This window comes from Rhinopithecus bieti, unplaced genomic scaffold (assembly GCF_001698545.2).
Source record: "Rhinopithecus bieti isolate Rb0 unplaced genomic scaffold, ASM169854v2 scaffold_7398, whole genome shotgun sequence".
NCBI classification, from domain to species: Eukaryota; Metazoa; Chordata; class Mammalia; order Primates; family Cercopithecidae; genus Rhinopithecus; species Rhinopithecus bieti.
Genome location: NW_016805783.1, coordinates 3,769,453 through 3,793,790, shown reverse-complemented (window position 1 = coordinate 3,793,790; position 24,338 = coordinate 3,769,453). Strand labels below are relative to the sequence as shown.

The 24,338-nt window shown below is 40.3% G+C and overlaps 1 protein-coding gene across 1 annotated transcript in view; it reads right to left on the bottom strand.

The window, feature by feature from the left end:
- SUCLA2 (succinate-CoA ligase ADP-forming subunit beta) overlaps positions 1-20,872 on the bottom strand; it is a 70,861-nt gene extending 49,989 nt beyond the window's left edge. Inside the window, exons 1-4 of the mRNA XM_017873797.1 lie at positions 20,704-20,872; positions 15,401-15,581; positions 7,811-7,910; positions 7,475-7,637 (exon numbers count right to left, since the gene is read on the bottom strand). Coding sequence (XP_017729286.1) covers positions 7,475-7,637; positions 7,811-7,910; positions 15,401-15,581; positions 20,704-20,793 — 534 coding nt within the window. The 5' untranslated portion in view covers positions 20,794-20,872. The remainder of the gene's footprint in view (positions 1-7,474; positions 7,638-7,810; positions 7,911-15,400; positions 15,582-20,703) is intronic.
- Between the last annotated feature and the right edge of the window lie 3,466 nt (positions 20,873-24,338).

Sequence of the window (24,338 nt, the reverse complement as noted above, 5' to 3'; positions counted from 1 at the left end):
CTCTCCTGCCTCCCCTCCTGAGTAGCTGGGACTACAGGCGCCAGACGCCACGCCCAGCTAATTTTTTGTATTTTTAGTACATGAGCTCAAAGATCAGGCTTTTGATTAACCCAGTCAGACAAAGATATAAAGGAATCAAAAGAAATGAAGAAAGTCTTTAAGAAATATGGGATTGGCCGGGGGCGGTGGCTCAAGCCTGTAATCCCAGCACTTTGGGAGGCCGAGACGGGCGGATCACGAGGTCAGGAGATGGAGACCATCCTGGCTAACACGGTGAAACCCCGTCTCTACTAAAAAATATAAAAAATTAGCCGGGCGAGGTGGCGGGCGCCTGTAGTCCCAGCTACTCGGGAGGCTGAGGCAGGAGAAAGGCGTGAACCCGGGAGGCGGAGCTTGCAGTGAGCTGAGATCCGGCCACAGCACTCCAGCCTGGGTGACAGAGCGAGACTCCGTCTCAAAAAATAAAATAAAATAAAAAATATGGGATTATGTACAACAGCCAAACCTAAGAATAATTGGTGTTCCTGAGGAAGAAGAGAAGGCTAGACATTTGGAAAACTTATTTGAGGGTATAATTGAGGAAAACATTCCTGGCCTTGCTAGAGATTTAGTTGTTTTTTGTTTTTTTGTTTTTGTTTTTGTTTTTTTTTTGAGACGGAGTCTCACTCTGTCGCCCAGACTGGAGTGCAGTGGCACGATCTCGGCTCACTGCAAGCTCCGCCTCCAGGGTTTAGGCCATTCTGCCTCAGCCTCCGGAGTAGCTGGGACTACAGGCGCCCACCACCAGGCCTGGCTACTTTTTTTATATTTTAGTAGAGACGGGGTTTCACCGTGTTAGCCAGGATGGTCTCGATCTCCTGACCTCGTGATCCGCCCGTCTCCGCCTCCCAAAGTGCTGCGATTACAGGCATCAGCCACCGAGCCCGGCCGCTAGAGATTTAGATATCCAAATACAAGACACTCAAAGAACTCCTCGGAAATTTCATTAAGAAAAGATCATCACTGAAGCGCACAGTTGTCAGGTATCTAAAATCAACACGAAGGAAAGAATTCTAAGAGCTGCGAGACAAAAGCATCAAATAATCTATAGAAGAAAACCTATCCGACTAATAGCACACTTCTCAGCAGAAACCTTATAAGCTAGAAGGGAATTGGGGTCCTATCTTTAGCCTCCTTAAACAGAGTAACTGTTAGTCAAGAATTTTGTATCCAGCAAAATGAATAAATCCAGCAAAACTAAAACCTTTCATAAATGAAAGAGAAATGAAGTCATTTTTAGACAAACACATGTTCAGGGAATTTGCTGCTACTGAACCAGCACTATAGGAAATGCTAAAATAAGTTATAAATCCCGAAACAAAAGTTCAACATGCACTAAAATAGAACTTCTTGAAAGCAAAAAAACAAAACAAAACAAAAGAAAACTCATAGGGCCTGTAAAACTAAAACACAACAACAGTTTATCTAGGCAACAACTGATACGGATGAATAGAATACTACCCCACATCTCAATATTAACGTTGAATGTAAATGGCCTAAATGCTCCAATTAAAAGATATAGAATGGCAGAATGAATTTAAAAATCACAATCGAAATATCTGCTTTCTTCAGGAGACTTACCTAACACATAAGAATTCATATAAACTCAAGATAAAGGGATGGAAAAGATATGCTACACAAATGAAAACCAAAGCAAGCAGGAGTAGCTATTCTTATATCAAACAAAACAGACTTTAAGGCATCAGCAGTGAAAAAAGACAAGGTCATTATATAATGATAAAAGGATCAATCCAACAAGAAGATACTATAATACTAAATTTATATGCACCTAACACTGGAGCTCTCATATTTATAAAACAGTTACTACTAGACCCAAGAAATAAAATAGCAACACAATAATAGTGGTGGACCTAAAAGTACTCCACTGACAGCACTAAACAGATCAAGACAGAAAGCCAACAAACAGTGGACTTAAGTGGACTTAAAACAAATGGACTTAACAGAAATTTACAGAACATTCTGCCCAACAACTGCAGAATATACATTCTTCTTAGCACATGGAACATTCTCCAACATAGGCCACAAAACAAGTCTCAATAAATTTAAGAAAGTCGAGATCATATCAAGTATCTTTTCAGACAACAGTGGAATAAAATTAGAAATCAGCTCCCGAAGGAACTGTCAACACTATACAAATACATGGAAATTAAATAATCTGCTCCTGAATGATTTGGGGATTAAAAATAAAATCAAGATGGAAATCAAAAGATTCTTTGAAATGAATGGTAATAGTGATGGACAAAGCCATTCCATGGGCATCTGCCAACCTAAGAGATCTCAGGTAGAAAGTATCCCCAGTGCCATGGAAAGGTTCAACAATAGACTACAACATGTAGACAAAAGAATTTTAGAGCTCAAAGTCGCGATCTCCTGACCTTGTGATCCGCCTGCCTTGGCCTCCCAAAGTGCTGGGAATACAGGTGGGTGCCACCGTGCCCAGCCTCTTTTCCTCATTTTAGTTTTACTTTCTCTTTTTATATCATCTGGTAAAAGGAATGAAAAGCCATAGAGAAAGCAACACTAGTTGAGGAGAAAAGTTAATATTACATTCTCACTAAGTAAAAATCAAGTCTTCAACAATTGGTTATAAGTTAGAAAAAAAACTAAAAAAAAAAAAAAAAAAGGAAACAATAATACACAGAAGAAAGTGGAGCCTCTATTTGTCTTAATTCCACAACCAGTTAGAAAGGAGCCAACTTGTATGGGTAAACAGGTTAAACAATGACTGTAGTTCCACCTTTGGTCATCACTGTAGAATGAATAGCTAGTTCACGTTCAAATGACTTGGCTTCACTTTTAAATCTTGGTAATAAACTTTCAAAACAATTTCATTTCGAGCAAGTAGCTGAAATTTCAAATATGTTAATAATGCTAATTTTCACTTTCTTAACCTAAATTCTTTTCTTGTTGGTATTTTTTAAAATTTGCCTTAAAGCCCGGGCGTGGTGGCTCAAGCCTGTAATCCCAGCACTTTGGGAGGCCGAGAGGGGCGGATCACGAGGTCAGGAGATCGAGACCATCCTGGCTAATACGGTGAAACCCTGTCTCTACTTAAAAATACAAAAAACTAGCCGGGCGACGAGGCGGGCGCCTGTAGTCCCAGCTACTCGGGAGGCTGAGGCAGAAGAATGGCGTAAACCCGGGAGGCGGAGCTTGCAGTGAGCTGAGATCCGGCCACTGCACTCCAGCCTGGGTGGCAGAGCAAGACTCCGTCTCAAAAAAAAAAAAAAAAAAATTTGCCTTAAAATAAGCTTAAATGTAAAAGGCTTAAATGACAAAGCAGCCATATGTAAAGATCTGTAGCCGGCATCGTGGCAGGTGCCTGTAATCCCAGCTACTCGGGAGGCTGAGGCAGGGGAATCACTTGAATCTGGGAGGCGGAGGTTGCAGTGCGCCATGATGGCACCACTGCACTCCAGCCCGGGCGACAGAGCAAAAAAATTAAAATAAAATAAAAAAGATGTGTATTTAAAACAAATCATACAAAATAAAACTAGAATTTTAAGCACATTTTGTAACTATTTCAGGTAAAGTCAAAAATTGACACAAGAAAATGTCCCACTCATTTGCAGCAGACTGCAGCTGTTTTACCAGAAAAATAAAGTAGTAAATGTGATTTATTAAATAGACTTGACTCAGCCCAAAGTACCCAAAAGGCACTAGGCAAATGTTAAGAAATCTAATTTAACAAAGGTATCACACAGAGAGTAGGTACTTTAATTGATTTTCTGGCATGCCAACCCCATGGAAGATATCCCCTGGAATCAGGATGTGAAAGGTACTAAAGACCAGGAGAACCTATGACACATCTCCTAAAAACAAGTCAGTCATCAAAGTAATTGTTTTCTGTTTTTAGTTTTATTTTTTTTTTCTTCAACTTTTAAGTTCAGGGGTACATGTGCAGGATGTGTAGATTTGTTACAAGGTAAACATGTGCCATGGTGGTTTGCTGTACAGATCATCCCATCACCCAGGTATTAAACCCAACATCCACTAGCTATTCTTTCTGATGCTCTCCCTACCCCTACTCCCATCCCGACAGGCCCCAGTGTGTGTTGATCCCCACCTTGTGTCCATGTGTTCGTTCTCATCATTCAGTTCCCACTTATAAGTGGAAACACACGGTGTTTGGTTTTTTGCTCCTGCATTAGTTTGCTGAGGATAATGGCTTCCAACTCCATCCATATCCCTGCAAAGGACATAATCTCATTCCTTTTTTATGGCTGCAGAGTATTCCATGGTGTATATGTACCATATTTTCTGTATCCAATCTATCATTGATGTATGTTTAGGTTGACTCCATGTCTTTGCTATTGTGAATAGTGCTGCAGTGAACATACTGATGCATGTATCTTTGTAATAGAATGATTTATATTCTTTTGGGCATATACCCATTAGTGGGATTGTTGGGTCAAATAGTATTTCTGCCTCTAGGTCTCTGAGGAATTGCCACACTGTCGTCCACAATGGTTGAACTAATTTACACTCCCATCAACACTGTAAAGACATTCCTTTTTCTGCAAAACCTCACCAGCATCTGTTGTTTTTTGACTTTTTAATAACAGCCACCTGAGTGGCATGAGATGGTGTCTCATTGTGGTTTTGATTTGCTTTTCTCTAATGATCAGTGATAAGCTTTTTAATCACATGTATGTTGGCCATATGTGGCCATTTTTTTTGAAACGGAGTTTTGCTCTGTTGCCCAGACTGGAGTGCAGTGGCACAATCTCAGCTCACTGCAACCTCCACCTCCCAGGTTCAAGCCATTCTCCTGCCTCAGCCTCCCAAGTAGCTGGGATTACAGGCACCCACCACCATGCCCAACTGATTTTTTTATTTTTAGTAGTGACAGGGTTTCACCATGTTGGCCATGCTGGTCTTGAACTCCTGACCTCAGCTAATTCATCCATCTCCGCCTCCTAAAGTACTGGGATTACAGGCATGAGCCACCGCACCCAGCCTGTGTCATGTACTTTGCCCCCTTTTTATTGGGGCTGCTTTTTTCTTGAAAATTTAAGTTTCTTATAAACTTTGGATATTAGACCTTTGTTGGAAGGATAGATTGCAAAAATTTACTCCCATTCTGCAGGTTGTCTGTTCACTATGATGACCGTTTCCTTTGCTGTGTAGAAGCTCCTTAGCTTAATTAGATCCCATTTGGCAATTATTGCTTTTGTTGCAATTGCTTTTGGCATTTTTATCATGAAATCTTTGCCCGTGCCTATGTCCTGAATGGTATTACCTAGATTTCCTTCTAGAGTTTTTACAGTTGAGTTTTACATTTAAGTCTTTAATCCATCTTGAGTTAACTTTTGTATTTGGCATAAGGAAGGGGTTCAGTTTCAATTTTCTGCATGGCTAGCCTATTCTCCCAGCACCATTTACTAAATAAGAAGTCCTTTCCCTATTTTAACAAAAGCAATTTCTAATGATTAGTTAATTCCCATGCATGGGACATTAACTCAATCACAAGTGCTCTTTGTAGTTTAAATAGCTGACTAATTTTTGTTGTTCAACAGAGATCTGTCCACAGGGATTCCCCAAAAAATGGCTATACCCCAAAAAGTAACACCAACCAACTCTACATTGGTCTAATGTGGTAATATCAAAGAATGTTATAATGTCTTCGGTCAAATAGTTTTACTAGTACTATAGTATTTTTAACCTGAATTATTATAACCATGTATTAAAATAAAAACATTTTATCCTCAACAAGACTTAAATAGTTGTCAGAAAATTCAGATTCTTAAGATGAACTCAAATTTGATCCTTTTCCCAAATGCCTTAACATATCTTTAAGGATACATATTCATTATGCTACCTTTACTACAACAGAGATGAATTACTATGGAGAGAGAACTCCTATCTCAATTCGTCCAGGTATTTATACCTTGTTTCTGACTACTATAACGAAAAGTAAAAACGTAACTAACACAATGACAGATGCTGATATATAATGTCAACGAAAAGAAAAATAAAATGTAGTGAAAATAAGTCAATGTGTAAAAATATAATTTATGTAAATTTTGGGTAATAGATGAGGTTACTGTCATGGGATTTTTAAAATAACCTTACAAACTAAATTCTACCACATATAATATCACTGAAGAATAAAACAATGCTTCTTAATTTTATATTCTGAGTGGATTTTTACTACCATCTAGTGTTACATCTTAAGATTTTATATACCTTATAAAAATTAAAAGTTGCAAAAGACGTATCACTCAAACATTAATAGAAGATTTAACTGCAAGTAAGAAAATCACAATATAGAAAGCTGTTATTTTTTAAAAGCTATTCTACATAAGAAAATTATTTTCATGACTCTTAAAATTTTTATTATTCTAAATTCTATACAATTAATATTCTACGTCAAATCCTTACTGGGGCTTTCAAATATATACTCAGTTGCTTCAAAAAAACAAGCAGTTCTGGCTGGGCACAGTGGCTCACTCCTGTAATCCCAGCACTTTGGGAGGCCGAGGCAGGCGGATCACAAGGTCAGGAGATCGAGACCATCCTGGCTAACAGGGTGAAACCCTGTCTCTACTAAAAATACAAAAAATTAGCCGGGTGTGGTGGTGGACACTTGTAGTCCCAGCTACTTGGGAGGCTGAGGCAGGAGAATGGCATGAACCCAGGAGGTGGAGTTTGCAGTAAGCCAAGATGGCACCACTGCAAGCCAGCCTGGGTGAGAGTGCGAGACTCCCTCTCAAAAAAAAAAAAAAAAAAGCTAGTTAACACACAGATTCAGCTTGTAAAACCTAACTAATACCCTCAAAAAACAGGTAATTCTAGTATAAAATGATTATCAATGCTCTCTCCACACATCAGGTCTATAAAGGGATTTTTCTCTTCACCAGAAGCTTCAACATCTTAGGTTCCAATAAAGAGAGGAGAGCTGTGCTAATGTAATAATGCTCCTTAAAATCATATTGTTTGCTACTTAATGTCATCCCTCAAATTACCAAATATTGAATCACAAATCCCCCAAACTATTAAAAAAAAAAAAAAGAAGTTGAGAAAACAGAAGATGATGCAATGGATACACATTCTTCTAGTGGGTTCAGCGACTTTCTCTTTCATTAGAATATTTTACTATGCTAGATATTATTTTCTCAATCTGGAGATGATCCAGAGATGATTTAAGCTGCTGTTAGTGAATTAACAATTTGAGAATCCCATGAAATTTATTACAACAGATTTTTTCCTATGATTTTAAAATCATGATATTATATATCAAATTTTATGGCATAACAAAGCTGTTTTTTAAATGACATAAATATCATGCTCACGACATACAGATTACAGTTGGACTTTTAAAATCTTTCCCACATAAATAGAAACAATAATCAACTTTTGAAATTGAATGTCATAAATTTATCCTCTATGTATCATATCTGCAATTACTCACTTGAAATGACCTTTCCATTGTTATTGCAAAGTAGTATTCTCTCCTGGGATATTTTCGCTCACAGACCAATACTTGATTGCATATTCTGCCCTTTTCTCCCGTTTGCTTGGTAAACAATTTTTTCCCAATCATTTGTGAAGAAACAGCTTTTGCTTCTTCTGGACTAAAATAAGAAAAATAACTCAAATTTTTCTTTCCTACAGTTGAGAAAAGGCAAATCCACATAATAGCCAAAATTTTATCTAATATTTAAATTTCAGTATTTTTATCAATTCAATAAACAATCTTTAATCAATCTTTAACAAGGATGATTTATCCTTAAAAAATATGACTTACGAGAAAACTATCTTCACTCCTCCTTTGAGGCCACTTTCAAACGTTCCTTTTCCTCTACCACCAGCTAAGACCTGCGCCTTTATCACAACATCTTTTGAACCTAGAAGAAAAACACTTCTATTAAACGTGAAGCATGGAGCAGCATGCCAGACATAGTATTTTGTTATTTAACACACATATTGACAGGTGGTATTAAATCAAGTCTAATTTATTCACAGTGTCCAAAAATGAGGCATTCTGTTTATGTAGACTTTCTTTTTTTTTTTTTGAGACGGAGTCTTGCTCTATCGCCCAGGTTGGAGTGCAGTGGTGCGATCTCGGCTCACTGCAAGCTCCGCCTCCCGGTTCACACCATTCTCCTGCCTCAGCCTCCCGAGTAGCTGGGACTACAGGCGCCCGCCACCACGCCCAGCTAATTTTTTGTATTTTTAGTAGAGACGGGGTTTCACCGTGTTAGCCAGGATGGTTTAAATCTCCTGACCCTGTGATCCGCCCGTCTCGGCCTCCGAAAGTGCTGGGATTACAGGCGTGAGCCACCGCGCCCGGCCTATGTAGACTTTCTAGATTAGAACACTAAAATAATCACTGTCTAAAAGATCCACAATTTTCAAAATTAGTCACTTACATTAAACCATTTTTTTTTTTTTTTTTTGAGATGGAGTCTCACTCTGTCACCCAGGCTGGAGTGCAGTGGCCGGATCTCAGCTCACTGCAACCTCCGCCTCCCGGATTCACGCCATTCTCCTGCCTCAGCCTCCCGAGTAGCTGGGACTACAGGTGCCCGCCACCTCGCCCGGCTAGTTTTTTGTATTTTTTAGTAGAGACGGGGTTTCACCGTGTTAGCCAGGATGGTCTCGATCTCCTGACCTCGTGATCCGCCCATCTTGGCCTCCCAAAGTGCTGGGATTACAGGCTTGAGCCACCGCGCCTGGCCAACCATTTCTTAAAGTAAACTGAAAATAATTTAACCATTCCTTGACACTTTGGAAAATGTCATCTAGAACTTTGGAAAGTATTGAAAGTATAAAATTGAATTTCATGGCTTTCTAACACTTCCTCCCTCTCTAATCACATGTAAACTTGCTGTCCTGAGAACATTTGAGTTGCATATGCTATAGCAGAAATATGTCATGACTTGAGGGATATTACTATTACCAGTACTGATACTGATTTATACTGTCCCACTAAGCAAAAGTTTTATTAAAATACATTATTGAGCAGTACTGCATGAGTAGTATTATCAGGAGTTATTAAAGTATCTGTATCAAAAGATTTCAGAATGCTATGCTTGCAAAGCTTATGCATATTTTTAAATATATGGACTGAATTTTTCTTCTTTAACAGGTAGACTGATTACTATTTATCCCTTTTCCTCTCCTTTCTAATTTGCTGTGGAAAACCAGCAAACTAGCTGTTTAGCCTAGGTAGTACTCATCATTCATGATCAAGAGTAAATGGGCCAGGAGCAGCGGCTCACTCCTATAATCCCAGCACTCTGAGAGGCTGAAGCAGGCAGATCACATGAGGCCAGGAGTTCAAGACCAGACCAGCCAACACGGCGAAATCTCATCTCTATTAAAAATACAAAAATTAGCCAGGCATGGTGGTGCACGTCTGTAATCCCAGCTACCTGGGAGGCTGAGGCACAAGAATCACTTGAACCCGGGAAGCGGAAGTTGTAATGGGCCAGGATTGCGCCATTGCACTCCCTCCTGGAGGACAGAGCAAGACTGTCTCAAAAGAGTAAACGCTCTGGGTAATGGGTATCCTAAATGCCCTGACTTGATCATTACACTATGCATGTAACAAAATATCACATGTACCCCGAAAATATTATGTATCGTTTAAAAAGTAAGAGTAATACCTCTTACAAAGGCATTCTCTGTCTACCAGACAGGCAGAATTTCAGAGCCTCCTCATTTTGCCTCTCATAGCATTTTGCCCATACTGACAGTGTGGCACCAATGATACATTATGGCAAAAAAATTAACCTTTGAGATCAGGGCTAAAGGTCTCATTGTATTCATTTTATCCCAAGCACAGGGCAGTCTCTGGGATATAACAACCATTCCATAGACATGGATTTGAACAGACTGAAGTAGGGTCCTCTACAACTAGGATGTCACTCCACGACGCACTTATCAAGCAGAATGAACCAACCAAATCAATGAGGTAGGAAATGGAGTTTGAAACCAAACAAAAATAACCTAAAGTTTACACATTAACAATTATTTTAAAAGAACATTTAGAAAATTACTGATGTAAGCCTTCATCAGAAATGCGTGCTATTTAAACCAGATCATGACCCTATGCATAGTCAGTCAAGAGAGTGTTTAAAAAACTTGTCTCTCTCAAACCCCACTTCCATTCAGCCAGGAAATCATACTGCTTTTATCTTCAAATTCATCCAGAATCTTCACCATTCCTCATCACCTACAGTTTAGACTCTGATCCCAACCACCACTATCTCTTACCTATATGACCTTTGTCCCCCACAGAATATTCTCAAGGCAGCAGCCAAAGCAGGCACACCATTCCCCTACTTAAAACCTTACACTGAATGCCAATCTCACTCAGAGTATATATATGAGAAAGTCCTTACAATGGCCTAGAAGACCCTATAATACCCTCTACACCCTATAATACTCTCTACTCTTTTTTATCTCCTAGGCCCTCCTTGTTGCTACTCAGTTCCAACTGCGCTATAGTTCCTCACTATTCCTGGGCATGTTCCTGCCTTCAGGACTTGGCTCTAATGCACCCTCTGCCTAGAATACTCTTCACCAGGTGTCCATTTGGGAAAGAAAAGTCCCCAATCCTTCAAGTTTCTCTTTAAATCTCATGTTGCCCATGAAGCTTACCCTACGAACCTGCCCACCTGTGACCAATTCCCCTTACCTACTCCACTTCTTTCCACCACAGAATTCATCACCTTCGTACATATAATTTTCTTACATATATCATATAATGTTTTAGCTTCCCCACTAGAAAAGAGGCCCAGGAGGGCAGAATCTTTATTGTATTCATAGATGTTAACAAGCGTCTGGGAGAGCTCCTAGCACATAATATTTTGCTAATGTTGAAAAAAAGGAACATTTAAAAATATGAACAGAATTCTTATAAATCTGGATTTTCACTGCTCTTACAAAAACTCAGAACTGGAAAAACTGGGTGTACAGTACTACGACTAGAGCTGATTAGAAAAGGTATCTTGTTTAGATAAGACAGACTCTTCAATGAGCCTTCATTTCACAAGGTATCACAACTAATATTAGGTAATGAATAGAAACAACTTAGAAATTTCCTTAAAACAAACAATTACGTTCTTATTGAGACTACTACAGGTAGTCTCTGAACTGTGGCAAATTAGAGAGTTTGTATCCAAACGGAAAGGAGCAGCCACTATTTATTCCACCTGTTTCTGTTTACCTGTCAAGTCCTGGTTTTCCAGCACTTTGAGTATTTGTTTATATCCAAAGAAATACTTGTTTATATCCAAAGAAGATAATTACAATGCAAACAATGCAAATGTAATGTAAAAAACATAGTTAACACTGTACTTTACTGAGCTAAATTCAATCATTCCTATTCATTAAACTGGGAACTTAACACACTAACTTAACACACTGACCAATTAAGTAAGAGTAATGAAACTCTATTTTTTCAAAAGCATTTTGCAAGACAGAATGTACTTCTCTTCCCCACAAAGTGTCAATTTCCTTTCTCTAGGAATATAAAGTCTTTAAGGGCAAAAGATAATTCTTCAAAAGTTTCTTCTAAAAAAAAAAAGCCCTTCACAACAAAAGCAAAAAAAAAAAAAAAAAAAATTCATAAAATACAGTCTCATCAACTATCAAGAAGGGAAGAAGGATAAGAAGAGAAGTATGAGGACAACTGGTTGAAACAAACATTTTATTCAATTCCATTAATTCACTCGACAGGTTCATCTACATACCAGACACTGTGCTAGTGCTGTAGATACAACAGTGAGTGAGACTTCGCCTGCCCTCATAGAGCCTGCAGTCTTACCACATTTGGCACTTTGTTCTAGTCAGACAAGATCTTTTTTGGATTCCAAGACTGTCTCTCTAAAACACAATCACTATCCCACCTACCTTTAGTCACTCACAAACATTTTAAGCATTCCTTGTATACAGGCATCTAAATAATAAATATTTAGAAGAAGAAAAAAAGAAGGTAAAGTCCTATTATATGCCATTAGAAATCTCCCTCCAGACTGACATTCATTAATCAGCATCCTTTACATGTATCTATTCAACCAGATAGGGATTCCGTCTTAAATATACTAGAAGCCAAACTATCTTTCTATAGTCAATAGGGAAATTCTAAAAAATCTGCCAAATCGGTGCCCAGGCGCAGCGGCTCACGCCTGTAGTCCCAGCACTTTGGGAAGCCAAGAGTGGGTGGGCTGCTTGAGCCTAGGAGTTTGAGACCAGCCTAGGCAATATGGTGAAACTCCAACTCAAGAAAAAATACAACACTTAGCCAGGCATGGTAGCGCACACCTACAGTCCCAGCCACTCAGCAGGGGGAGAAGTCCCTTGAACCCAGGAGGTTGAAGCTGCAATAAGCCATGATGGCACCACTGCACTCCAGCCTGGGTGACAGAACAAATCACCATCTCAGAAACAAAACAACAACAGAAATTCTGCCAAATCCTTACTAAAATCATATTTTCTTGAATTATGAACTGTTAGAAAGAGATAATTTGCTCTCAAAACTGACCCCAAATTATATCTACTACATTTATCTGTGCTAACAACCATCCCTTTGATAATCTATTCCAGAAAGTTCATGATCTTCAAGCTCACCAACCTTCATTTTGGGGACTCATATAGTCTTTTAAAATATTAGAATTAGATTTCTTTCTAACCATTCCTCCATTCCTAACCTCAATTATTCACAACAGGTAAAACTTACCTCCAGGACAATGTCTCTCAACTTTTTTCACATCATCACACAAACAGAAAATGATGGACATGGTAGGAAATACTGGGTAAAGAGGCTCAGTGGCCCCAAACCCCATGCTAACTCAACTTCTCCTGCCACCACAGGACTGGGGAGAAACAATAGTTTGGCACACCTGTAAAGCATTTATACACTATTATATCACTTGTTGAGCAAAGCACTGAGTTAAGAGTTTTTATGAAATGAGAATTAGCATTTTGTGAATTTTGCAGAAACTCAAAAAGCAAAAATCACCCTGAAGTAATGAAAAATCAGCACTGGGAATTGCTAGCTAGATGAACAAAACCAGGTGTACTGCTAAGGTCCCTCATGCTACACCTTGTGCAACTAGATCCCATAATCGTTATCTTTTGTTATCAATGACTCACTAAAAACACAAAATTGTCCTCTATGTTTTTGCCGAATTTTCTAAATTTATCTTTTAAAAAGTAGCATTTCTGCTCCTCTAGATTTAAATTTCCTTGTTAATTATTAGTCTCACTCCCACACTATAATCATCATTTGCAATATTCTTTGACAAAAAACACTTTCTAAATGAACAAGGTATCTGTTCCAAGGGGCTCAAAATCAGAGCTGCCTATCTGCTTCTTACTACTTGTGAGTTCTAGTCCCAGAGAACTTGCCAGAAATACTCATAGTTACAGTTTATCCTGCACATATTATTTCTTTCTTCTGTACCTAAGAATCATTAAAAGTTTTTATAAGGCATAATCAAAACAGATTGGCATCTAAATAAATCCTATTCATTTTATGAAAAAGTTTCTATGCAAATTATTTTTTCTGACAAAACAATGGAATTTGACTAAATGAGAAAATATATGGAAAACTAGTTAAAGAAACCAATTATAACAATCAAAACATAGACAGGCACAGTGGCATGGGCCTGTAGTTCCAGCTACTTAGAGGCCTAGGTGGGAGGATCACTTGAGCCCAGGAGTTTGAGACTAGCCTGGGCAATATAGTGACCCTAACTCTAAAAAAAGTTTTTTTTTGGAATTTTGAAATCTGAAAACAAGGGGAAAACCGTTTTTACTGATGTAATTATATATAAATCAGGTCCTATTAACATTATGCAGAAGTTACAACTATAGGTCACCATTAATTAACAAAAATTTCACCACAATTAGTATGAACCTATACAAAGCTTTTGCTTAATAAAAAGTTTGCTTGTAATCTGATTTAAAATAATTTCTTCTGATTAACAACAATAACTAGCAAACTATAAATGAAAAATCATGCTTCCAAGTCAAGGAAATCACGGTCATCTCATTCAAAAACACAGCTTATACAACAGTTTTCTTAACTTGTATGTATCTTTAATTTCGAAAGAAAAATCCAGTCTAGAGACAAATAAGTACTACCCAAGATGAATACTTTTAAAATTTCAAACACTTTGAAAATGTTCCTTATGTTTCTCAAAAAACATAAAAGCAAAGTATTCAACAAATCATATTAAAGTCATATTAATTAAATGTACATAGAAGAGAGATTACTTATGCTAATCTACATAAAATTGGTGGGATTTAAAATACTGCTAAAAAGAAAATGCAGTGTATAGCTAGTACATCAGCTCATGTTTTATGCTAAATCTTTAAAATGTAAGCTTATTTTCAGAAATCAAAATTTTTTTATTAAGAAATTGAAATTAACAAAAGCTATTAAGGCTTCTGTTATCAATAAAGGAATCTAATAAACATGGGCAACTATTAAATTCATTGAATATTTATTAATTTAGTATTTATTGATTACCTAAGTGTAAGGCATTCTTCTAAGATTTTGGGATGTATTAGTGAACAAATAAGAAAAAGAAACTCGGGCTGGGCATGGTGGCTCACACCTGTAATCCCAGCACTTTGGGAGGTCGAGGTGGGCGGATCACGAGGTCAGGAGTTTGAGACCAGCCTGGGCAACATAGTGAAACCCCATCTCTACTAAAAATACAAAACAATTAGCCGGGTATGGTGGTGGGTGCCTGTAATACCAGGTACTTGGGAGGCTGAGGCAGGAAAATCCCTTGAACCTGGGAAACGGAGGTTGCAGTGAGCCAGAATTGCACTACTGCACTCCAACCTGGGTGATAAGAATGAAACTCCGTCTCAAAAAAAAATGAAAGAAAAGAAAAAGAAACTCTGTTCTCATGGAGTTTACATTCTAGCACTCTACTTTTGTTCCCCTTTGGTTCCATATTTTCATGACAAAAAATGGAAGGGGAAGCACTGGACCTCTCCTTATAAGCGCATTAACAGCTAAGATTTTCCTTCACCATTTCCGCAAAGAATCATCACAACTGCCATCCTTTAAGCTCCAGAGTAGTTAGAGTAGTAGTAGTAGAATTCCCTTCCCCATAATTATATTCCAACTAAAAACAGGACTTCCACTTCCTAATGCCAATGTAAGGGACTCCCACGTCACTGGCACTATGGGAGCGCATAATAATAACAATTTTAGAATTTCAATAATCATAAAGTTCCACCCTCTATTTTAAGCAAAGAAAATGTACTTAAAAAAAAAAAGTTAAAAGTTGTTATCAAACCAAAACTAAACTTGAAATCTTCTCAGAGCTCTCATGTCAAGGTGGCAAAAGTTTTTCTTAATTTATACCTAATTTTTTGGCAATTGCATAAGCTTCATCTGGTGACTTTGCCACACATCCTTTGGGAATGGAGACACCAGCTTCTTGTAATAATTCCATACTCATGTATTCATGTAGTGAGAGATTCCTTTGCTGTTGCTGCTGTACTTGGAGTCCATGGTTATTAAACAATCCAGAACTTCCCAGAACCTAGAAAGATTGGGGACATATTTATATATGACAGTGATTTGGCAGCCAGTCTTGTTAACTACTTGGTTCTTCATAACTATAACAAAACTGTTTTATCAAAGTACAATATTCAGAGTACTTGAATCACAGCATAAAACTAAAAGCTAGCCTATCAACTAAATATCACTGTTACCACTGTTGTTTTAATTATTTCCTTATCATCTCTATTCTTTATTTTAGATTTCAGCTTTACTACCATATCTCCAATGATCTACAGGGCAGTTCTACCTCAATGCCATATTCAGCAGATCTAAAACCAATCTCATCTTTTCCACCAAACCAAAACTCCTTCCCAATTTTCTTCTCTCTACCATTCCTCCAGCACCTAACAAGTCACCTGACACTAGATATGTAAAAATAAAATAATTTGATACCATTACTCTTTCATACACTCGATACTCAAAACCATGGCTTCATCTGTAGTGGATATTGCAGTATGCTGCCCATATCCCCCCGGCACTCCCCATTCAGGACCAAGACATTCATAGCCGCAGCAGCTGCTGCTGGGAGTGCTGGTTGCTGACAGCTCTCAGCCAAGTCCTCTCACTGGAGACTACTTGCCCAAAGTCACACCTCCTTCCCACTGGCAGCCTATACCCAATGACTGGTCAATGGAATCACGCATTTAAGTGTTATCCACACATTTCCATAATCTCAATACAGAATGTGGTATACTGAAACATGGTTCATATGAAACATATAATGTCGTAAGAATCAAATTTAAAGAAGTCATATAAACAATCTGTTTCTTAAAGTAGGTTCATGAGCTTTTGCCTCAAAATGAACTGGGTTGTTTGTAAACTGCTGATTCCTGAGACCCATTCTCAGCTGCAAAATTAGAATCTCTGGACTGGGCCCAAGGAAATCTGCATTCATAACAAGTCACTCAGTTGATTCTTAAGAACCCTACAGTTATGAAAACTACTAGTCTTACAAATCAATCATATATAACAGTAACTTATTTCTGATTCTTTTAGCAAGCTAAAAATCCTTGGTAACATTTAACCTAGGTAGCTCAATTCCTTGATTTAGTGTCACTTCAATATTAAAAGCCAGCAACCAAGCTGGGCACAGTGGCTTGCACCTATAATCCCAGCTACTCCTGAGACTGAGGCAGGAGGATCGCTTCAGCTCAGGAGTTTGAGACTGCAGTGAGCTGTGATTTCACCATTGTCCTCCAGCTTGGTCAACAGAGCAAGACCCTGTCTAAAAAAACAAATAAATAAGTAAAAAAAAAAGAAAGAAAGAAAGAAAAGAGAAAAGAAAAAAGCCAGCAACTTCTCAAACTACTGTTTAGCATGCCTCCACTTTCTGACTCAGAAATCCCATTCCTGGGTATAGATCAATGGAAATTAGTCCTTGGCCGGGCTCACACCTGTAATCTCAGCACTTTGAGAGGCCAAGGTGGGCTGATCATGAGGTCAGGAGATGGAAACCATCCTGGCTAACACGGTGAAACCCCGTCTCTATTAAAAATACAAAAAGATTAGCCGGGTGTGGTGATGGGCGCCTGTAGTCCCAGCTACTCGGAAGGCTGAGGCAGGAGAATGGCGTGAACCCAGGAGGCGGAGCTTGCAGTGAGCTGAGATCGCGCCACTGCACTCCAGCCTGGGTGACAGAGAGAGACTCTGTCTCAAAAAAAAAAAAAAAGAAAGAAATTAGTCCTTACATCTATAAAAAGGCACATATAAAAATGTCCAGAGCAGGCTTGTTTATAACAGACAGAAAACAGAAATTAGCTGATTGCCCATTAACAGGAGAATGGATAAACTATGGTATATGTATATAATAGTATACTGCAGAGAAATAAAAAGAAAAAAAAGTACTATGGCTCACAATAGTAATCTATGTAATCTAATCACAATATGTAATCACATATTGTAATCTAATCTAATCACAAAATGTAATTTAATCACAATAGATTAATCTCACAAACATAATATAGAGGGAAAGAAGACAGAAACAAGAATATATACTTACATGATTTATTTTTACAGAGTTCAAAACCAGTCAAAATTAGCCTATAATGACAGAAGTCAGTTGCTACCTTCTGTCCAGGAGTATCGATAAGAGAGAAGACATGAGAGCCTTCTGAGGGCTGGAAACATTGTATATCTTGATGTGGATAATGGTTACACAGGTGAATACATATATAAAAATTAATCCAGCTATCTACTTAGCTGTACATCTTACTGTACATAAATTATACCTCAAAATAATAAAAATAAGTGGGTAGGGGAGTAACCAGCATAAGCTTGGCAAAAATAGTCATACACTCAAATTTTTTTTTTTTTTTCGAGACCGAGTCTCACACTGTCGCCCAAGCTGGAGCGCAGTAGCGCAATCTCGGCTCACTGCAACCTCCATGTCCCGGGTTCAAGCGATTCTCCTGTCTCACCCTCCTGAGTAGCTGGGACTACAGGCGCATGCCACCACACCCACCTGACTTCTTTTCATTTTTAGTAGAGATGGGGTTTCACCATGGTAGCCAGGATGGTCTCAATCTCCTGACCTCGTGATCCACCCGCCTTGGCCTCTTAAAGTGCTGGGATTACAGGTGTGAGCCACTGCGCCCGGCACACTCAAATATTTTTTTGATGACTATGTACTAGACAGTGGACTACAGACACTAAAAGAATAAAGACACCTGAGTCCCAGCCACAGAGTTCACAGGCATATAAATAAAGAACTGCAATACATAGGTCACTAGCATGTAAACCACTAGGTGGCACCTAATTGGTTAGTTGGATCAGAGAAAATGTCATAAGGTCTGATCCCAGTTTAAATTTTAAAAAATCTAATGTCTATAAAGAACACTTTGGGGACGACTAGAAAAATCTGAATTTAAACTATATATATTCATGTTACAGCAATATTGAATTCCTAAGTATGATCATTATATTGTGGTTATTTGGAAGAATGTCCTTATTCTCAAAGATATATGCTGAAATATCTATTTTCAAGGAAGATACACTAGGCTAAAGATATCAAGAAATTGGAGGAGGGTCAGAGAACTTAAAAAAACGTTGAAAACAGGCCAGGCGCGGTGGCTCAAGCTTGTAATCCCAGCACTTTGGGAGGCCGAGGCGGGCGGATCATGAGGTCAGGAGATCGAGACCATCCTGACTAACATGGTGAAACCCCGTTTCTACTAAAAAATACAAAAAATTAGCCCCGAGCGGTGGCGGATGCCTGTAGTCCCAGCTGCTCGGGAAGCTGAGGCAGGAGAATGGCGTGAACCCGGGAGGCAGAGCTTGCAGTGAGCAGAGATCGAGCCACTGCACTCCAGCCTAGGCGACAGAGCAAGGCTCCGTTTCAAGGGAAAAAAAAAAAAATGTTGAAAACAAATTGCTAAATTAAATGTGTGACCTTGAACAAGTTTCCTAAGACTCTGTACTTCTATGTCCTCATCTACAAAAGCAAAGGGTTAGACTAAGGTCCTTCCAAATTCTAGAGCTGCATTTCTTAATAGTAGGGTAGAAGAGAGCAACTGGAATAATGAAAATAATATTAGATATTTCCATATGGAGAAATGAAGCCTTTTAAATGAACTTCCAAAAGATAAAGTTTTGATTAGAATGAAAACGTATTTGTCACCAAATTCCCCATTTTCTAAAACTAAATGGCCCTGTTGTAAGACTCACAAGAAGGAAGTTCAAGGCCAAAAGTCACTTCTTTTGGGAAGCAAACTCACAGAACTCACTACCCCTAGGCTGAAAGTATGAACAACTTTTTGTTTGTTTGAGACGGAGTCTAGCTCTGTCGATCAGGATGGAGTGCAGTGGCGTGATCTCGGCTCATTGCAAGCTCCACTTCTGGGGTTCACGCCATTCCCTGGTCTCAGCCTCCCGAGTAGCTGGGACCTCAGGCGCCCACCACCACGCCTGGCTAATTTTTTTGTATTTTTAGAGACGGGGTTTCACCGTGTTAGCCAGGATGGTCTCGATCTCCTGACCTCGTGATCCGCCAACGTCGGCCTCCCAAAGTGCTGGGATTACAGGTGTGAGCCACCACGCCCGACGGAACTTTAATAAAAATGAAGAAAAAAAAAAAGGTAGCGGCGGGAGGGCCCCAAATCAATCCATACTATGACATGTATTAAGAGTTACTTCAGAAAAAAAACTAAAACTCTGGAATTGACTTAGGACGCCAATAATGCCCTTCCACAGGTTTTTGTTGTGAAAGTTGGAAGGAAGATGTTTGTTTTCAAAGTTGTAGAGCCGACTCAAGTACACAGGCTTTAGAACCAGACAGCGCTGGGATTAAATCTCAGCTCTGATCTTACCTCCTATATGGCCTAGTCCAAATTACTTGTTCTCTTGAACCATAATATGTTCAACAATAATGCAGGTATTGAATGACTTCCTCACAGTTGCTGAAAAACCAGAGAGACTACACATAAAGGGCTTAGCACATTACCTGGCACACATCAAATATTCAAAACAAAGCCAGTAACTACTACGCTATGGCCTATCCAGAAATAAGGCTATACAAAAGAAGATTATTTTCTTACCTCTCCAACTGGTTAGGTAGAAAACATAATCTTATTACTCCTATTAACAAGTAGAACAGCATACAACTACTGGGAGGAGAGGGGAGACTTCCCTACCTTGCCCCAGAAAAGGCAAGTCAGCAAACACCGCTGGTCCTCTGACATTCCCACCTATGACAGCTCCCAAGAAACACAAAAGTACATTTGAAGGGCATTCCCCCCTGTCCAAAGAGGGGCCGCTCAAGTCTCAGCCCACCGCGCCAGACGCGGGAATGGCAGCAGACTGTCCTGACCCCCTCACCTCCACTCAGAGGCCCCCTGCTCCCGCCCACCCCTCAGAAACTGCAGGAGCAGCCACGGCCGGACCGTCCGGGCTCCTCGCGGACTAAGGGCTGGGGCAGCGCGGCGCAAACATGGGCTCGCTCGTAGTCTTGGCGAGCAGCACTCCCGGGCAAGTAGCCCGAGGGCCTTGCAGGGTACCCAAAAAATGTCACTGCCGGCGAAGTGACCCCGAGTCGGGCCACGAGACCCCTCATACCTCACCCTTTCTCCTGCCGACCCTCCAGATGAGAGTGGGCTGGAAGGCATTACCTGAACAGCGGCCCGCAGTGCCGTCGGAGGCCTGTGGTTCCGAAGGGTAGCGACGGCCAAGAGCCGGCCGTAGAATACGGAGGCCGCCATTTCTGAATCAGACCCCGTCCCCTCAGCGCCCCGCGCAGGCGCACAGGCGCTAGGCGGCCCAAGGCGCAGTCTCTCTGCAGTGCTCACCAACGCCCCGCCTCGCCCCACTCGTTGGGGGCGGGGCCTGGGGTTAACACTGCAGCTGCTTGACCAGCTCCCTGGCGGGCACAGAGCAAACTTTGAACTTTGGAACTGGGCACCGCAGCCCCAATATCTGTCCTGCAGTCAGAAAGCAACCTGAACACTTCCAAGTGAATTGCAATGGAAAGGTGACCAGCGTTGCCACTTATGTGAACTTAACTTCTCTGAGCCTCAATTGCCTCATCTGTAAAATGGGTTTCATTCAAGAAATGATTACCCAATGTCTGCTTCGTGCTAAACAGCGTTGAGCCCTTGGGCTACAGCAATGAATAAAACCACTTGTGATGCTCAAGAAGAAGATGGTCGGTGTCACGCCCGTCCCTATGAAGAGACCACCAAACAGGCTTTGTGTGAGCAACAAGGCTGTTTATTTCACCTGGGTGCAGGCAGGCTGAGTCTGAAAAGAGAGTCAGCGAAGGGAGATAGGGGTGGGGCTGTTTTATAGGATTTGGGTGGGTAGTGGAAAATTATATTCAAAGGGGGTTTTTCTCTTCTGGGCAGGGGCAGGGGTCACAAGGTGCTCAGTGGGGGAGGTTCTGAGGTGATCACGGCTCACTGCAGCCTCAACCTCCCATGCTCAAGGGATCCTCCCACCTCAGCCTCTCGAGTAGTTTGGGACCACAGGTGTGTGCCACCAGGCTTGGTTGATTTTTTTATTTTTATTTTTTTAGGGACAGAATCTCTCCATGTTGCCCAGGCTGGTCTCCAACTCGTGGATTCAAGCAATCCTCCTGCCTCAGCCTCCCAAAGTGCTGGGATGACAGGTGTGGGCGACCACACCCAACCAAGGATCTAGTTTTTGAAAAGATAAATAAATTTAACAAACCTCCAGCAAGACTGCAAAGAAAAAAAAAGAAGACATAAATTACCAATGTGAGGAACGTACCAGGGAATATAATTACCCTTCAGACACCAAAAAGGAATGCCATAAATAACACCACACAACATAAATTTGACAACTTTGACAAAATGAGCAAATTCCTCAGAAGACACAAATTACTACAAATAACCTAATATGAAAAGGATAATTTAAATAGTCCTCTAACTAGAGAGAATTGTAATTGTAATTTTTAAACTCAAAAAAAAAAATACCTGAGATCTCCAGTCACAAAAGCTTTCACTAATGAATTCTATCAAATGTTTACACAAGAATTAACACCAATTCCATGCAACCTCTTACAGAAGATAGAAGAGGATGGAACAGTTCCCAATGTATTGTATGAAGTTAGAATTACCCCAATACCAAAACCAGGAAAAGACCTTACAAAAAGAGAAAAATTCCAACATTTCTGATGAATATTGTTGGAAAAATCCATAGCAAAATATTAGCAAATGTAATTCAGAAATATGTAAAAAGAATCGCACAATATGACCAAGTGGGATTTATTCCAGAGATGTAAGTTTGTTTTAATATTTGAAAATATGTGTAATGCATTTTGTTAACAGAATAAGTTAGAAAAATCACATCATAGTTGTCAGGCCTCTGAGCCCAAGCTAAGCCATCATATCCCCAGTAACCTGCACGTATATATCTAGATGGCCTGAAGCAACTGAAGAGCCACACAAGTGAAAATAGCTTAACTGATGATATTCCACCATTGTGATTTGTTTCTACCCCACCCTAACTGATCAATGTTCTGTATAATCTCCCCGACCCTTAAGAAGTTTCTTTGTAATTCTCCCCACCCTTGAGAATGTATTTTGTGAGATCCACCCCCTGCCCCCAAAACAGTGCTGTTAACTCCACCACCTATCCCAAAACCTATAAGAACTCATGATAATGCCATCACCCTTGCTGACTCCTTTTTTGGACTCAACCTGCCTGCACCCAGGTGAAATAAACAGCCATGTTGCTCACACAAAGCCTGTTTGGTGATCTCTTCACACGGACACGTGAAACAATAATTTCAATCAAAACAAAAAAAGTTGCTGGGCACAGTGGTTCATGCCTGTAATCCCAACACTTTGGGAGGCCGAGGTGCGAGGACTGCTTGAGCCTAGATGTTCAAGACCAAACTGGTTGGGCCACTTAGCAAGACCTCATTTCTATAAATAATTTAGCCAGTCATGGTGGTGCACACCTGTGGTCCCAACTACTCCAGAGACTGAGATCGGGGGATCACTTGAGCCCAGGAAGTCAAGGCTACAGTGAGCAGTGATCGTGCCACTGCACTCCAGCCTGGGTGACATAATGAGACCCCATTACAAAAAAAACAAACAGGCAGGAGGGGATTCTCCTCTTCTGTCCCAGCCTTGTCATGCTTCCCATTTGAGTCCTCATCTGAAATGAGGTCATCCCAAAGAGTCTCCTATACCAAAGCAAATTTGGTAACACAGTATGATCAGGTGGCCATAAAGAGAGGGACCTCTTCAGCACTCTTTGTTGCTCTATTTGGACTCTTCCCATCTCTGGTCTGCCTAATCCAGGAACACCATACTGAGTCTACATGGATGCCAGGATTTTCAACCTCCTACATCTGGGTTCTTTTTTTTTTTTTTTTGAGACGGAGTCTCGCTCTGTCGCCCAGGCTGGAGTGCAGTGGCCGGATCTCAACTCACTGCAAGCTCCGCCTCCCGGGTATATGCCATTCTCCTGCCTCAGCCTCTTGAGTAGCTGGGACTACAGGTGACCGCCACCACGCCCGGCTAGTTTTTTTGTATTTTTTTAGTAGAGATGGGGTTTCACCGTGTTAGCCAGGATGGTCTCGATCTCCTGACCGGGTTCTTTTTTTGGAGATGGTCTTGCTCTGTCACCCAGGCTGGAGTGTAGTCCCACCATCATAGCTCACTGTAGTCTCGAACTCCTGGGCTCAAGTGATCTTCCCACTCAGCATCCCCTAGTAGCTAGTACTACAGGTGTGAGCCACTGCACCCAGCTACATCAGGAACATCTTAAGTAGGCTGGGAGCAGTGGCTCACGCCTGTAATCCTAACACTTTGGGAGGCCAAAGCAGGCAGATCACCTGAGGTCGGGAGTTTGAGACCAGCCTGGCCAACTTGGTGAAACTCCGTCTCCAGAAAAATTACAAAAATTAGCCAGGCAGGGTGGCAGGTGCCTGTAATCCCAGCTACTCAGGAGGCTGAGGCAGGAGAATCACTTGAACCTGGGAGGCGGAGGTTGCAGTGAGCTGAGATCGTGCCAGTGCACTCCAGTCTGGGTGACAGAGACCCTGTCTCAAAAAAAAAAGTAAAGGGGCACAAGGAGAAAAAGATGATTGAGAAGACAGCCCTTTAAACCAGGACAGAGTGAACATGATTTAATGGGACCAAGTTGAACCACAATGAACATCTGATTCATTTTACACAGACCCATATCCCAAGTAGTGACAAAGAGATTTGGGAGAAAATCAGAGTCCATATTAAAAAAAAAAAAAAAAAAAAAAAAAAAAAAAAAAAAAAAAAAA